The sequence below is a fragment of the Strongylocentrotus purpuratus genome, unplaced genomic scaffold (genome assembly GCF_000002235.5).
Source record: "Strongylocentrotus purpuratus isolate Spur 01 unplaced genomic scaffold, Spur_5.0 spur5_scaffold_18, whole genome shotgun sequence".
Classification (NCBI taxonomy): Eukaryota; Metazoa; Echinodermata; class Echinoidea; order Camarodonta; family Strongylocentrotidae; genus Strongylocentrotus; species Strongylocentrotus purpuratus.
This window is the reverse complement of record NW_022145603.1, coordinates 11,063,359-11,080,744: the sequence shown is the minus strand read 5'-3', so window position 1 is coordinate 11,080,744 and position 17,386 is coordinate 11,063,359. Positions and strand designations below refer to the sequence as shown.

General features: G+C 38.9%; 1 protein-coding gene across 1 annotated transcript; it reads left to right on the top strand.

Moving 5' to 3' along the window:
- The first annotated feature begins 12,057 nt into the window (after positions 1–12,057).
- Positions 12,058–14,099, top strand: LOC115925421. The gene is made up of 2 exons (XM_030989199.1): positions 12,058–13,399; positions 13,840–14,099. The coding sequence occupies exons 1-2, from the start codon at positions 12,427–12,429 to the stop codon at positions 14,082–14,084; spliced, it is 1,218 nt and encodes a 405-aa protein (XP_030845059.1). The 5' UTR covers positions 12,058–12,426; the 3' UTR covers positions 14,085–14,099.
- The last annotated feature ends 3,287 nt before the right edge of the window (positions 14,100–17,386 follow it).

The following is a 17,386-nucleotide window of genomic DNA, read 5'->3' as shown; positions in this document are numbered from 1 at the left end:
CAATAAATGCCGACAGCCACCAAATACCATTGATTAAACATATTATCAGCATTCATCAAAAAGACCATTGAAACCTGCCCAACATATTTCAAAAGAATCTTGCTTCATATTTTCACAAAAGCTAGTTGTTGTTTTTTCGAAACCAAAATAAATCTTTACCTCGTTTAAAACTTTTGGTAGTATACACAATAAGAAATAAAGGTACAATTCTGCTACAATAGCAGTACCCTCTGCCAAATACGCGTAGGTGGATGCAAATATGCACCCTAATTGCACCCTTATTTCCTAGTGTGTAAGGCAAATTCCAGCCAATTTGTTTTTATATATTACCCATTTAAACCAAATGATAAGTGAATTTAAAGCTTTATTGAATTTATTGGGTGTGATTCTAAACTGAACATTTTCAGTTTGGCAGTTTGGCAAAGATAGAAATTACATTTACCTTATGGGGTTATGTTCCTATTTGACCAAGCTTGGATTAGTCGTTTCACTTTATTCAAAGCTGGCATATAATTAAAGATACCATGTTATCTAAATTTAAAGAAAAATTAATTCCTAAAGATGTGAAACAACCTTTGTCAACCCACTAATTTCTTTCTGGTTTTTATTCTGTAAGGGCTTTAATTTTTCGATCTAATCCAAACTATTTTAGTTTTACTTTCATTAATTTGCAATCCTGAAGAAGAAAAAAAAATTAATCACAGAAAGGGAACTGTTCAGAGACTCGTTTGAAGTTAAGTAATGATAGCATCCCAAGAGTTTTATATCGCACTTGGTAAACCATCAGATCCAACAATAGAACTATATTTATACTTCTACTGTTGGATCTGAAGGTTTACCAAGTGCGATCAGTTTCTTTTCTGATGACAAATCGGGGTTCTGGGTCTTCGTGTGCCAGACTAGTACCTGGTTGAAAGAAATAAAGAGTAAAAATAATATTTCATAATTATAATAAGACAAATATTATCTTAAGCTATTCATTGCCAAGGTATATTCCATTACAAGAAAATATTCCTTAGTGCTTCCAAACTCCAAAGTAATTAAATTGTTATCCCCATTTAACCTTATATCTCTGATCATGATAAGGCATTGAAACTTTCGGAAAAAACATTGTCACAGTACCCATTTATTAACTTGGGTCAATGTCTTGTCAGCATACATTTGAGCAATGGGAGGTATGTGAACCCCACAATAGCCTGACGAATTATCTACTTGACATTATCACTTCTCACTTGATTTGATTTGATTTTATTTTATTTTCTTCTGCATTCATGTAAGTACAAAGTTTTCGATAACAATAATAATATAAAGTACAATAAAATATTTTTCTGATAATTAATCATAAATAAGCAAATATATATATTTATCTAAATTGTTTTGTTTTTTTAAATGAAATGATAAAATGTCATAAATACTATATTTCCTCAAACAATATAAAACATTATAAAATTATTTGCGGAAGAAGGGCTGTCATTGTAAGCAGATTGCTTGATAGTACGACAGCCCCAGACAAAACTCATGAAATAGATTGACACATTTATTAAACAGAACGGATAGGTAATTGAAAATACAAATTTTGATGATGGTGTTATTGACAAGGCAGATGATATTGATGATGATGATGATGATGATGAAGGTGATGATGATGATGATGATGATAATGATTCGAATGAAAGAAGAGATGAAATTATGATAAAGACCGAAAAATTGACACAGACATTTTACCTTGAATATTCTGACAATAACATCGTTTTAACTTTGGCCTTAAATGAGAAGAGGGAGTAACATGATTTAATAGATTCTGGGAAAGAGTTCCATAAGTCAGGACCATGGTGTCTTATGGATCTATGGGCAATAAGTAATTTCGGGTTTACTCGATGCAAATTTGAGGAATTACGGGTAGGGTAAGAGTGAATGGCTTTATGCATAGTGTAAACGTTTTGAAATGAAGTTGTTGTTGGTGTTCATTCAGTATTGAATATATACGCCATATCTTCAGTTTTATAAGAAAATCAGTTATACATAAGAAAACTGAAAATAAAGATTTGTAATGATATAATGAATTAGTCAGGAGTCTCTGGATGGTTTGCAACTTCGTGTTTCTGCTATTTTATAAGTATAATCTGGTCAGCCCGGTTTCGATTGCATGGAAAACTAGCTTTACCCGATTTGAAACAGGCTTTGAAATGAAGGAGGGAGCATATTATTTAAATACTTAAACAGGATCAGTAAACTTTGTAGCGAATTTATGTCGAATACTGTTAGGGTTTTCAGTTTCTAAAATATTTGACTTGTGTGAGAATGACATGGTGAACCGGTACATATACGAAGGGCTTTCTTGTGCAATAAATAAATAGAGTCGATTTTGGTTTTGACGCTGGTGGCCCATACTAAATTGCAATATGTTATATGTGGTAATATCAATGAATTATAAAGCATGACAGGCGTGTAACATGGGATTAATTGCTTCATTTTATATAATAAATAAAAATTCCTAGAAATAGAATTTGAATGGGTATTTAATACAGGACCATGTCACTTGAGCATCTAGACCTAATGTTAAGTATAGTGCAATCAACCTGAAATGTGGATCTTCTGATGGGTCCTACAAATGTTTGCATATTTTAATTTCAGAGCCTGTTAATATAATCAGTTGAAATTTGATTGTTCAGCGTATTTCGTTGACCGGACAGACTGCCTAGATTATAAGTGTTGGTAGACCTGAAGATCAGTCAGTCATTTATATCAGGATTTATATGGACAATCATCACAGCATATAGATACCTTTGAACAATTCTCTGCCCGAGGCTCCAAGTCTTCCTTCTTCAACCCTAGCTGAACAAGAAGGGCAGGCTCCACCCAACCCGGCCTTGATTTGGGGTCAAACCTAACATGTGACTGCTGCCTGAAGTATTTCAGACTCACTGCAAAGCCAGCCATGTCAATTGCAAAGGCTCGATCGGGTGCATACATTGTGTGCCATGAGGACACCTTTCCTGCGTCATTTAAGATAGGGCCCTCAAAGCGAATCCCACCAACTAGTCCCACAGGCCATATACTGACCTTTTGAGTTGTTCTCATCTGTAATAAACATGAAAAACATGGGAGTGAGTTCTGCAAATAAAACAGGGCTTTCATCCACCATACATGCAGTCTCAATATCAGTAAGTTTGAATATTTTTACCTGCTGGACCTTTAAGGTACTATGTCCCATTTGCAGGCCCCCAAAAAATTAAAAGGTTAACTTCCAACGGCATTTGAAAGAAAATACTAATTTAGAACTTCCCTAGAGAATAGGGGGGCTTGAAAATGTCTTTAAGTGGGAAATAACGACTATTAGCGGTTGAATCGACTTAAAAGCTATAGAGCCAGTAAGTAATAATCTGATTAGGACACTGCTAACGTTTAAATTTCACAGATAGGACATACATGACATATTCATAATTCCTGCAAAGTTCTACAAAATTTGATGTTGGCTGCAAAAGGGACATAGTATCTTTAACATATTCACAGCAGGCAAAACAATTATTGTCTGCATGAAATGTATCCCTTTTTGCCTGTCATGTATCACGTTCTCATTACAATAAGCTCCCATGGAAAACAAAAGCACACATAATCTCTCTCTCGCTTGAGTGAATATCTTATTATAGCTTATTTTCCTTTTGTTCCACACTTAAATATCTAATTCTGAACTCTCATTCCCTTCTGTAAATTATGAGGTCATGCTCTTAGTACCTTCCTTTACAATGACTGATGTTATTGAATTTCTTTGGATGCAAAGCTTACATTCTGCCCATTTATATCAAGAAATATATTACCCTTTCATTCTAATGGGACTCAAGTAGGATCCGTTCCTTTACAGTACTAATTTTTTTTAATTAGATATCAGAAATACTCTTATCTACCTCTTCAAAAAGACGCAAGTTGTATGTGTTGTCATCATCTGCAAAGTAGACTACGCCTTCCTGATCTCGAGTAACATTCTCTAGAATCCAGTCAATACCAATATTCCTCTGAGGAATACCCCGATGAGTCGTCTTGTCTTGTTTTTTGACATTCAGGTGAGTGTAGGTCAGGCCAGAGTTTGTCAATAATCTTGACACAAGCTGGGTCTTCTTCTCGGTATCCTCCACCACAATCCAGTGGAAGTTGCTAACATGGAGAAAAGTCTGGCTCACCCTCGTCAGCTCCGCCTTCTGAACCGGCCTGGTGTAGGTTGGTGTAATGGCATAGATAGTCGGAATCGTTTTTGAGTCTCGTCCAACAAGGCTAGTTTTTGAGTCTCGTCCAACAAGGCTAGTTTTTGAGTCTCGTCCAACAAGGCTAGTTTTTGAGTCTTGTCCAACAGGGCTTGTTTTTGAGTCTCGTCCAACAAGGCTAGTTTTTGAGTCTCGTCCAACAAGGCTAGTTTTTGAGTCTCGTCCAACAAGGCTAGTTTTTGAGTCTCCTCCAACATGGCTAGTTTTTGAGTCTCGTCCAACAAGGCTAGTTTTTGAGTCTCGTCCAACAAGGCTAGTTTTTGAGTCTCGTCCAACAAGGCTTGTTTTTGAGTCTCGTCCAACAAGGCTAGTTTTTGAGTCTCGTCCAACAAGGCTAGTTTTTGAGTCTCGTCCAACAGCGCTAGTTTTTGAGTCTCGTCCAATAAGGCTAGTTTTTGAGTCTCGTCCAACAGCGCTAGTTTTTGAGTCTCGTCCAACAAGGCTAGTTTTTGAGTCTCGTCCAACAGCGCTAGTTTTTGAGTCTCGTCCAACAGAGCTAGTTTTTGAGTCTCCTCCAACAGCGCTAGTTTTTGAGTCTCGTCCAAAATGGTGCGTTGTGCATCCGAATCCTACAATGACAAATCATGAAAGAAAGAGAACCAGTTTAGTAGCCACGTAATTGATAGCGTAGTATACCAGTTAAGACCACACCGGTTTAAGACTAGTGATCGAAATGCATATTGACCACTAGGGGCTCATATTGCATTAGGAAAAGGTACCCTTAATGGTCATTAGAAAGAACTTCTAATAAATCCAGTTATAATATAATAATATGGATATTTATATAGCGCCGGTATCCGCCAGGCTCTGACGCTCGTGGCGCTGTACATACATGTATCACTATCACAAAAATATAACATTCTTAACTAAAATAAAGTAAACTAAAACAACACAAATTATTACGCTACATTGACATGATTAAATAGCACTGTTTAGAAAGAGATGGGTTTTTAGAGCAACTTTGAAGGCATGAAGGGTAGTTAAATTACGAATACTAAGTGGCAGCTTATTCCAAAGGGACGGACCAGAATGAGAAAAAGCTCTATCCCCCCAGGAACTGCGCGTCTTAGGGACAACTAATAAGGAGGATTGAGATGAACGAAGACGTCTTGTAGGCTTATACTTAACAATCAACTTGATATTGTAGGAAGGAGCAGAGTCATACAATGAATGGAAAAATAACAACAACAACTTAAAAATGATTCGGTCACATACCGGGAGCCAGTGAAGAGTTTTGAGAATGGGGGTGATGTGGGTTCTACGAGAGGAAAGTGTGACAATACGTGCAGCAGTATTTTGCAGTTTCTGAAGTCGAGAAAGTTAGGGAGTAGATAGAGAATAGAATTACAGAAATCTAAGCGTGATGAAATAAGAGCATGTACAAGTTTCTCTGTGGTTGAACGACTTAAGTATTTCCTAATAAAACCTAGATTTCTTAGTTGATATCTGACTGACTTACACATACTAGAAACATGAGTTGATAATGACATAGACGAGTTTAACATGACACCAAGGTTACGACATTGCGAGGAAGGACTAATTACAGAATCTGATATGGATATATTGAACGACTGTATCTTAGCAAGATTTGATTTGGAACCCAATAAAATTAGTTCAGTTTTACTATCATTCAGTTTGAGTCAAAATCATGTTAAAAAGGAAGAAATCCCCCTGATATTTTTCATTGTCACATGTTGTTGTTTTTTTCCAGTGATAGTTTCAGCACACTCAGTCTGTAGCGAGCACACACAAACTCTGAGTTTTTTGTATGTGTTTGCAATATAGGGACAGATGATTTTTGTCAAATTTATCTCGGATATTCAAGCGCTCGCCCAATATGCTTTGGGACCAAGTATTGCACATAATGAATACAAAGCGGTACTTCGCCACAATTGGCAACAAATTTCGGATGAGGATTTTCAATATTCTGTTTCCAAAGCTCTGTGAGTTGAATTGATTGTATTTTATAGCTATATTACATCAATCATTTTTTTCTTCAAATATGGTCAAACTATACATCAAGTTTTTCCGTTTTAAGCGTAGCAAATTGGTACCCCCCCCCCAAAAAAAAAAGAGAGAAGAGGGGCATGCTGGGACTTCACATATTAATATTATAGCCACCACACTTAGCTTGTCACAATAAGAACTGTTAGGCGGGCCTCATGAAGATGGACCTTCATAATTAATGGATTTAATGAATTCCGCTCAGTGAATGATAAAATAATTGATTTGGAGGTTGAAATATCTATATTTCTGATCGACTAGGTATAAATAGCCAGTAAGAGATGACATCAGTTCCATTCTATTTTAGTTCCATGGTTGCCAATTGTTCGCTGCCAATATTTTACTCCAAATAATAGTCACATTTTTCATTTTTGAGTATTTTGTACCAATTATATATATATATATATATATGACCTTGAAATTCTCTATTTTCAGAAAATGATTTTTTTTTTGGGGGGGGGGAGAATGAGGAATGTGGCATTTAAAAAAACAATTATTGGCATTTGGCAATGTGTCACTCTTGCTTTTTCGTAACAAATTTGCATAGACAATTTAGGGTCATCAAAAATGAGACTTTACCATTACAGTTTACAACTACAATGCAATCGTGTCACAACGATATGCGTGCAATGACGCCGTGTTCTACATGTCAAACGAAAGAGGTTATCTCGGCCTATCCAGAGTAATTTGTCAGAAGTATGTAGCTTTTGTGATTAGGTATATAGGGCGAAAGAAAGGCCTCAAAAACGGCCCGACTGGTTGGACAAAGTGGCGCCTGGAGAACGAAGATTTCACTGACCTTGATGGGATGCTAGAAAAAAATTGGGATAGAGGAAGGGAACTATAGAAAGCGTTCACAAGCGCAGCGAATGGGATTGTGCATATTGTTCCGGTTGTCTCATTTTCGCTCGCTGGAGCACTGCCAGCACAAATAGCTAGTTCGACGTCACTTCCAAAACCAGAAGCGGATCCAGCCGGCGGCAGGGGACAGGGGCGGATCTAGCTTTTTGCTAAGGGGGGGTTGACCAAAATAATGACGATGCAGAGCATCGTCCACGAGCCGCGTAGCGGCGAGCCGATTTTTTTTGGGGTGTTTATTTGAACCCCGTAAGTGATGTTTTCCTGGCATCTATTAACACAATGGAGACCATAAAAAGCAGTGCATGATAACGTCTTTTTAAATCAAGTAACAGGTTAATACACAGTTATATCCAGCCTTTTTATCATGTGTTTGGTTAAGTTACCAGATGAGTTGAATATCTTCTCACAATATTTGCACTTGAAAGGGTTTCTCTCCAGCGTGCGTTCTTTTTTCCTTCTTTTTTTCTTTCTTTCTTTTTTTTTTTTTTTTTTTTTTTGGGGGGGGGGCCGCCCAAGGGGGGGTTTGAACCCCCTAAACCCCCCCCCCCGTAGATCCGCACCTGGGGGAGGGGGCCCAATTCGTGAGAAAATATTTAGCGGCGAAACAGCCGGCCGATAATTCGCATATTGGGGGAGGGGGTGGGGGTGGGGGTAGTGAGAACTAATTTATTTATTTTTTTGCTCCCGAAAATTTGCAAATCGTGCCGGCTGATAATTCGCTCAGGCCCCCCCCCCCCCCCCCCCCCTGGATCCACCACTGGTGTCCAACAATTTCTCACAAAATAACTAAAATTTCTATAGTGCAAAATGTATGACTCCGGAGAGTCTTTGCATTTTAGAGTACCTAGAAAATATGCTTTACATAATTCTCTCATTACCTTAGCCTGCTTATACACTCTTTCAATTCAATGGACTTGAATTTCTCTGTGCATTAACCTGTACAACTATAATTACTTTTACCTCATTTATCTCTAATACTTTTTTTTTGAAGAGCACCTAAAAAGATTGTAAAACAAAGGTGTTTTTAGTATTATTATAATCATAAAGTTGTTATCGTTATGCACATCATCAAGAAACTTAGGTTACCTGTTTACGATTCAATTCCATATAGTGTTTTAAATATTATGATAATCAGAAAGGTTTGATTGTCGTGCACATAATCAAGAACCCAACGTAAACTGTTTAAAATTTTATTATTCCAAACGGTGTGTTTATTGTAGCTTGTTTTTATATGCTAAGGAGTATAATCAATCAATCGGAGTGAAAACATGATTGGAATTAGTACATACAATCCATGATTGTGCAAATCGATATCTGGGGCAGGCAACTATAGACGCCCTGTATATATTTGAAATGTTGGTTTATTTTGCTGAGAGAATATAAACAAATTGTTGCTGAAACATGTTCAAGGAAAATGGTATAATGGAAAAAGGAATAAATTACACTTTTCTGCTCATTATTGAATACAGAGAGGGGAAGTCCACCCTGATATTAAGTTAGCATCATTAGAAGCAGAACAATAATTTGGGTTTTCTGTTGTACGCAGAAAAATCTAAATTTTGTATTCTTTCATCAATATTCGACTTTAAACGCATTTGTTTTGAAAACCCTTGCAGAATTCTGCGAGGGTTTTCAAAACAAATGCGTTTAAAGTCGAATATTAAGGAACCCCAAAAGTTTTATGGTAAAATTTGACTCAAATATTTATTGTATCATAATGTGAAAGAGGATCTAATTGTATATTAGATCCTCTTTTACATAATGATACAATTTGAGTCAAATTTTACCATCAAACTTTTGGGATTCCCAACGCTTAAGAGGCTCTACACCAGTCGCGAATCCAGGATTTCTTAGGGGGGCCCAAATTTGAAATTATGCGAGCCAAATATCGGTACGTAATGGTGACCTGCATTAACGTAGTGGGGGTGCAGGAAGGGGCGATTTCCCCCCACCCTCCTCCGCAAAGCGCCGAAGCTTTGACGTTTCATTAAAATTATTGAAGAAAGAAGACGATTCGTTGTACCGTTCTCGACTCTTAATCCTTGTCTGAATTTCAACAAAAAAATTATCTGCTCCTTTTTCTTCCTACGTCCTCTTCTTTTTCTCTCTTCTCTTTTTTTTTGGCCGGTGTTTTTTTTGGGGGGGGCGCCCCCACCGCCCCCATGACTACGCGTCTGCGGTCAGATGAACATATTTTGATACCTTGTCCGCTCCCGGAAACTCAGGGGATTAAGGCAATAAATTACGGTCGGACAAGCATTCAGGGGCCCGCCTTAGGGGCCCTGGTGGGGTCGAGGGTGCGGAAACCCCGGAATCTCAGGGGTTTTAGACATTTAATTACGGTCAGACGAACATATATTTATACCTTTTTGTGACGCTGGCAGGACACTGATTGGCGGAGCCCCCAGAAGCTCAGGGGTTTTAGGCATTAAATTAGCGTCATATTACAATCCTGGGGTCCACCTTAGGGCCCTAGGCGGGATCCAGAGGCAGATCCCCCGGAAGCTCAGGGGTTTTAGGCATTTGATTACGGTCAGATGAACATATTTTCATACCTTATTTGTGACACTGGCTGGACACTGATTGGCGTGGGGTCCAGCGGAAGCTCAAGCGTTTTAGGCACTAAATTGCGGTCAGATGTATCAGGGGGCCCGCCTTAGGGTCGTTGGGTGAGTCCAGGGGGCAGAGCCCCTGAAGCTCAGGGGTTTTAGACGTTTAATTACGGTCAGATGAGCATTATGTGTAAACTACTGTAACGGTTATGGAATCAGAAATATATCCCCTCCCCGATCAAGACGCCAGTGCCCCCCCCCCCGATCTACACTTTTTTGGCGGAAAAATCGCAAGTGATCTCCCCTACCTTTCTTCTTTCTTTCTTTTTTCTTCCCCTTTCTCTCCACATTTTTTTTTTTTTGGCCCCGGAAATTGGAAAAATTACGTCGTCAGATATTTCGTTTAGTGGCTCGGGGGGAAGAACACTTTTTTTCAACAACAAAAATCTTTCCCCTTTTTTTTCCTTCTTTTTTTTTCCTTTTTTTTTTCTTCCTTTTTTTCCTTCTCTTTTTCCTCAGGGGGGGGGCGGGCCCCGGTACTACATAATAAAATGAAATACTTGACTGAAAGTAGGGGAGTTTGATGTGGTGCACAATTGCACCCCTCTGTAAATAATCGAATAGTCCATGGTGTGTCATGAATATAAATGTTTTTGCTTACCTAGGCTAAATATTTGCCAATACTAAATGGAAAAATACCGGTGGAGGTTGGCTGAAATGGACACAATGAACCAATCAGAACTGATGATTCATGCTTGTTATCCTTCGTGTGCTTGACCTATGACCTTAGAATCGCGTGGCAAATTGCGTCCATAGTTCGACTCGTTGCACATGTGTTATATAGGCAATGGCGAGCTGGCGACCTATTTTTATCAAATTACGGTGGGTGAACTTTCAAAAGTCAATGGGACATGAGGATTCAAATGAAAGAGCTATAGTGTTAACGTACGTAAGGGTGGGTGTGCTTTTCGTTTAAACAAAAAATGAATTGTTAACGATTTCGGGGGTAAAAGTCCATAGGCTAACATGTTAGGCTGCTGGACTCTGACGATAGGGGGCGTTGTCCAATGACACTAATCGGAGCTATATGGGTAAATGTGAAGAACACGTGATGACGTATATAATAATAATAATATAATAATAGCCTGATAGTCCACTCCAAATTTTATTAAACCGAAACGGAAATTCTTTTTGCCCAATTGATCGTGAGCCCGGCAGCCACTGAGCAGCGCCAGATCGACGTTGCTCTATCCCCTTATTGTTGAACGCCAAACAAGGTAGCAACAACTCCCATCTTTTAACGTCTTTTGGTATGACGCGGCCGGGGTTCGAACCCACGACCTCCCGGTTGTGAGGCGGACGCTCTACTGACTGAGCCAACACTCCGGTACCTGCTGTGGTATGCTGTGGCACAAACGGCCATCCATACTAACATGATCATGCAGAGTATAAAATGTCGTCTAAAAATCCGGCTTCGGGGTGCCCTGCGTTTGGCCATACGCTTGCAAATTTTCGTGGTAAAAAGGACGGTAGGGGGGCGAAAAGCAGTCTGAAAAAAATACGTCATAGCCTATACGTGTTATAACTGGGTGGAAACTCAGCGGAATTCGTATAGTGACAATTGTTCAAATGCGATTTGCTCAAAATTGTCTATGTGTTTATATATTATATGGTTTCATTTAAAGGGGCATTTTATTGCGGTCAGTAGAACCAGCGCTCAAGATACACGGGGGCGATGGGCGATTCGCCCCCGTGAGCTCCATAATCGCCCCCGTCAGGTTGCCCACGGTGGCGATTGCAAAATTAAAAATCGCCCCCGTGGAAATATAAAATAACGATTATCTTTTCCTATATAACTTTAACACAATATATATATATCATATCAATTTTCAAACCTTAAACCAATGAAATGGAACTTAGATGGCGCTTTCTATCCAATCTCTATGAGTATTACCGATACAAACGACGGAAGCTCGCAGTGCACAGCTAATGCGGCCGTCATACTGCGCCGCACAGTGGGCCAGAATCGCCTCAAAGTGTGCCAAAATTCAAAATTGGCGAATGTGAATTTTTATATTTTTTTCATTCGTTTTGGGAAGAAAACATTCTAAAGAATAATTTTCCACCCATATTTTAATATTTAGCGAGTTTTAAAAGTGTCATATACCCCTGCGAACATGGGAAAATCTATATGTTGCTCCAAAAATGATAAAAAAGGTAACTTTACACTAGGTGTTGAGAATGTATGAAGGGAAAAGCAATCAACTTGATACTGCGTGCACTTCTTGCCTATTGGTAACCCAATTAGAAAATACAATGACCAAATTTATGGAAGCTTCATTTTGGGAAAAATGAGCATTTAATTTCACCAAAAAAAGGGGAAAAATGCAATTTTTATATAAAAGTAGCATATTAATTAGGATTCCGGCCGATTCCCGCAGTGATGTTAATCTCAAAATGTCCGCCCAAACCTAAGCTTTCCATGTATGGTATTTCTTTTTGCCATAATTTGCGACTCTGCATGTGCAGGCGCTTTTTCCCCCCACGTCCATCGATTATTATTAGGCATAATCGGTACATTTTTAATTTGGTACTGTCTACGCACAGCCGATTCAACGCTCGTCCGCGTAACCATGGCAACGGTTACGTGAGTGTAGAGCGTGTAGCGTAGTGTATATTGCTTTCACACGTTGATGCAATTCGCAATCATATATGATATCATTCTAGGAGAACTTGGATTGAAATAAACGATGGCGGTATTAAGAAGACAGCTTTTTCATGCTGTGCATTCAGCTGGCTTTATTTCAGACATCAAACTGGCATCCAAAACATCCATTGATGCATTATGTGCATATCATAATGTGGGTAACAGGTCAAACATCCCACAAAAACTTCTCAAGAGTTTGTCAAAGACTATTGGACGCTTTCTGTATCGTGTGCGAGAGAAATGGAACAAGTGTGGTCGTCGCCAGGAATATTTCATGAAAGGAAACGAGGACTGGCTTAATCAGACATTGACATTCAATACTGAAGTAGAAACATTTCTTGCACAGCAAAACAGCACAGATACCGGGACAGAAACAGAGCCAACTTCAGACTTGCCAGGCACGTCACAGGGCGCATCCAATGTGGGACGTCCAGCTAAGAATTGGGACACTCTCTCAGATCGTTCTAAAAAAAGAAAAGCACACCACCTTCTAGAAGACAGGGAACCAGAGGAACTTCTATATGCGGCATCTCAAGGCGTGTATAAGAAAAATTCAAGTTTGAAATATGTGTTGAAATTCGCAATGTTAACACCATCAAGACCAGCTAAAATAAGAAAACTGATATCAGAAAAAAAGAAAGAACCATTAAAATTCTCAAGTGAAGAAGCTTTGTCACTTTTAGTTGAAACAGGAATGACAAAACAGGCATACCAAACAACCAGACTTGCTGCAAAAGGTAAAAATGCTGATATTTATCCACCGTATAACGAGATTAGGGAAGCTAAGGAAAAATGTTATCCCAATGACATCTCAGTCACGGAAGACTCTGGGAAAGTACCCATACAAAGCCTCTTAGACCACACTGCACTTCGGATAATTCAGGAGCAGAAGGACACTATCACGCAAGTCATTGAAAATTTAGAAGAAGAAGAACAGTTCAATTGTGAATTGGTGTGCAAATGGGGCTTTGACGGCTCATCAGGCCACAGTGAATACAAACAGAAGTCTACTGCAGGTACGTGTTTTCTCCTTTCCACCCTACAGACCTAAATGCGTTTATTCTTTTTTTATCAGAGAGACCAACATCATCATTAAAGCTGATTCATGAAACAAATAAAAAAAAAGGACATATCTTAAGTAAAATAAAAACACATGGTTTTAATGCTCCAACAATTAAACAAGCTTAGGTTTCCATTAATATTTATTTCCTGATAATTATATATATTTCTTATGAGCAATTATATTTTATGTTTTGATAAAATAAATAATCAAAGCCTCCAAATGTTGGGATAATATAGATACATTTGGACGTATATAGATACATTTGGACGTACATGATGTATGAGTATAACATTTTAAGTTTCATTCTGATGATATTTTAAAGTAATTTTGAATTCATGTTTGCTGTACACAATTATGCATTTCTGACATAATAATTTTATTTTTCTACTGCAGGTACTTTGGATGACAGCAGCATATTCTGCACTACTCTAGTTCCGCTGCAATTGAAGGTAAAAGACAGTATTTTGTGGCAAAATCCGGTTCCTTCTTCGTCAAGATTTTGCCGACCCATTCATCTTCAATTCAAGAAAGAAACAACTGAACTCTCTCAGGAAGAGTATAGATCTGTTCAAGATGAAATCAAGAAATTGCAACCTATGAATGTATCTTTGGACATTATGAGCTGGCAGCAGATCTAAATAGGAACGACAATATACAGATTAACTATGAATTGCACTTCACCATGATGGTAGATCAGAAAGTCGTGAATGCTCTGACAGAAACCAAGTCATCTATGCGATGCTATGTCTGTGGGGCTACTCCCAAACAGTTCAATGACATAGAGAAACTTCCCTCCGCGTCAAATGAGGAAGCTTATAGCTATGGACTCTCACCTCTACATAAATGGATCAGATGTTTTGAGATGTGTATTCACATTGCTTACATAATTACGATTAAAAAGTGGCGTGTTTCAACTGAAAATGACAAAGCTGTCGTCGCTGCTCAGAAGAAGAAAATACACGATCGCTTCAAAGAGGAAATGGGTCTTAAAGTAGATGAACCGAAACAAGGATCGGGAAATACAAACGATGGGAACACTGCACGCAGAGCATTCCAAGAGGAGGACACCTTTGCTGACATTTGCGGGTTAGAATTGAACTTAGTACATAGGATTCACATGATCTTAGTAGCAATTTCTTGCAAATCCTCCCTAAATCCAGAACGATTTGGAGACTATTGTCGCAGAACAGCAGAAATTTATGTACAACTCTACCCATGGTATAAAATGCCTGTGAGTGTGCATGTACTGCTGCTTCATGGCTCTACCATTCTTGCTTGTTCAGTTCTACCGATCGGGATGATGAGCGAAGAAGCTCAAGAAGCCAGAAACAAGGACAACAAGGTATACAGAAGGAAATTTGCAAGAAAGACATCAAGAGTAGACAATATGAGTGACGTGTTCCACCGTCTTATGGTTACAGGCGATGTTGCCATCAGTCTTTTATCACTTAAAACTCCACGGCCAAGAACCCTGCCACGTGAAGTCCAAGAGATGCTGAAAGACTTTCGGGTCATTCAAGACAATGATTCTCCAGACAGTGACTCGTAATGAGAAGCAAAAGGACCCATACATAGAGATATGGCAAAAACGTTATAAAACGTTCAAGGGTATTTCATATTTTTAAATCATAATCATTTATTTGATTATATTCCAAATCCCTTTGAACATCTTCTGAAATCAATCGATGTCTCATTCTTTAAATTCATATGGAAAGGGAAACCCGATACAATAAACAGAAAACAAGTAGTTTGTAAATACGAAAATAGTGGACTAAAAATAGTTGATGCCGGACAATTTTATAGAGAGAAATTTAAAAATGCTCCAATTGTGCGTCTTAGGTCCAGAAACCCCTGAAAAGTTTCCCTAGTCAGTGTCATATGAATCTGTCTATGTGTTACAATGCATGTTGGCCTTTTCCAAACAGAAAACTGTATTTTAATGACGTGAGAGAAATTTGAAAATGCTCCAATAGTGTTTCTTAGGTCCAGTAACCCCTTATAAGTTCCACTAATCAGTGTAATATGAATCTGTCTATGCGTTACAATGAATATTTGCCTTGTCCAATCAGAAAACAGTATTTTAATGACGTCAGAGAAATTTGAAAATGCTCCAATTGTGTTTCTTAGGTCCAGAAACCCCTTATAAGTTCCACTAATCAGTGTAATATGAATCTGTCTATGCGTTACAATGAATATTTGCCTTGTCCAATCAGAAAACAGTATTTTAATGACGTCAGAGAAATTTGAAAATGCTCCAATTGTGTTTCTTAGGTCCAGAAACCCCTTATAAGTTCCACTAATCAGTGTAATATGAATCTGTCTATGCGTTACAATGAATATTTGCCTTGTCCAATCAGAAAACAGTATTTTAATGACGTCAGAGAAATTTGAAAATGCTCCAATTGTGTTTTTTAGGTCCAGAAACCCCTTATAAGTTCCCCTAATCAGTGTAATATGAATCTGTCTATGCGTTACAATGCATAATTGCCTTGTCCAATCAGAAAACAGTATTTTGATGACGTCACACGGATTTGAAAATACTCCCATCGAATTCTATGGGTCTGAAAACCCCTTGGATACTTAAACCAGGAACTTCATTAACCTTCTTCAGTGAGAAATTAATTTTGGCACACTTTGAGGCGGTTCTGGCCCACTGTGCGCCGGTAGTACCGGTGTGCACGCTGACGCCCAATATCTGCTGGAGCTGGAGACGATCGCGCAAGGACTGAAACATGGAGAAGTTTTTCGTTGTGAAAAGTGTGAATCCTCTGAAATCTGGTTGTTCTAAAAGACCAGCAAATAATGTAACTCGACCAATAAATCAATATTGAGAAGAAGATCAGCAAAGATGTTGTAGGGGCGGATCTAGGCGGTTTAGGGGGTTTAACCCCCCGATCCCCCTTGGGCTGCCAAGTGAAAATGTGATGTGTCCAGACCTACACAGTAGTAGTAGATGTCAGTAGATGCCAGGAAAACATCACTAACGAGGGCTCAAAATAGCACAAAAAAATCGCCTCGCGGCTCGTGGACGATGCTCCGCATGTTAGTAGATGCCAGGAAAACATCACTTTAATACGAGGGTTCAAAATAGCAACAACAAAAATCGCCTCGCCGCTATGCGGCTCATGGACGATGCTCCACATCGTATTTGGTTTACCCCCCCCCCCCCCCTTCCCCCTTAGCAAAAAGCTAGATCCGCCCCTGTGTTTTGGAAGGACTAAAAGTAAAGAAAGAATGTAAACAAGGTTGCTCCGAATAATGAGGAGGACATTAAGTGCAAAACGGGAAGAAATGGAGAGAATGTCATCACGGGCAGGTGCGGATCCAGGATTTCTTAGGGGGGCCCAAATTTGAAATTATGCGAGCCCAATATCAAGGGGCCCGCCTTAGGGCCCTCGGTTGGGTCCAGGGCCAGAGCCCCGGAAGCTCAGGGGTTTTAGGCTTTTAATTACGGTTAATACCTTATTTTGTTGTGTCACTGGAAGTTAACTATTTTTTCTTTCTTGCTCTCTTTCTTTCCATTTCTCTTTATATACTATTTTTTAAAAAAAGTGGAGGGGGGAGGGACCTCGAGGCTCCCGATCCCCGCCGTTCCGCGGGCTCTGATGTGTAGGCCCTTAGGCATCTTAAGAAGCATATTTCTTGCCTGGCTGTAAATTTAGGAATTTGTCATTTTACAACAAACGCATAAAAAAGTATAATTTACTAAAAAATCTCGGAAAATTATGTCATTTCAGCATTATGTGTAAACCACCGTCATGGAATTAGAAATAAACCACGTTTGAATTTTATTTCCCCCGAGCCCCCTTCCCAATCAGTACGCAAGTGCCCCCCCCCTGATTTACACTTTGTTGGCAACTGATCTCCCCTACCTTTTTTATTTTTATTTTTTTCTTTCCCTTTCCCTTCCCTTCCTTCTCTCTCTTTTAGGTTTGCTGGG

What these genes read in the sequence shown, in the direction of transcription:
- LOC115925421 (XM_030989199.1), top strand. Translation starts at nt 12,427, where the DNA reads ATGGCGGTATTAAGAAGACAGCTTTTTCATGCTGTGCATTCAGCTGGC. An exon ending in CAAACAGAAGTCTACTGCAG is followed by an intron (nt 13,400 to 13,839) that starts GTACGTGTTTTC and finishes TTTCTACTGCAG; the next exon opens with GTACTTTGGATGACAGCAGC.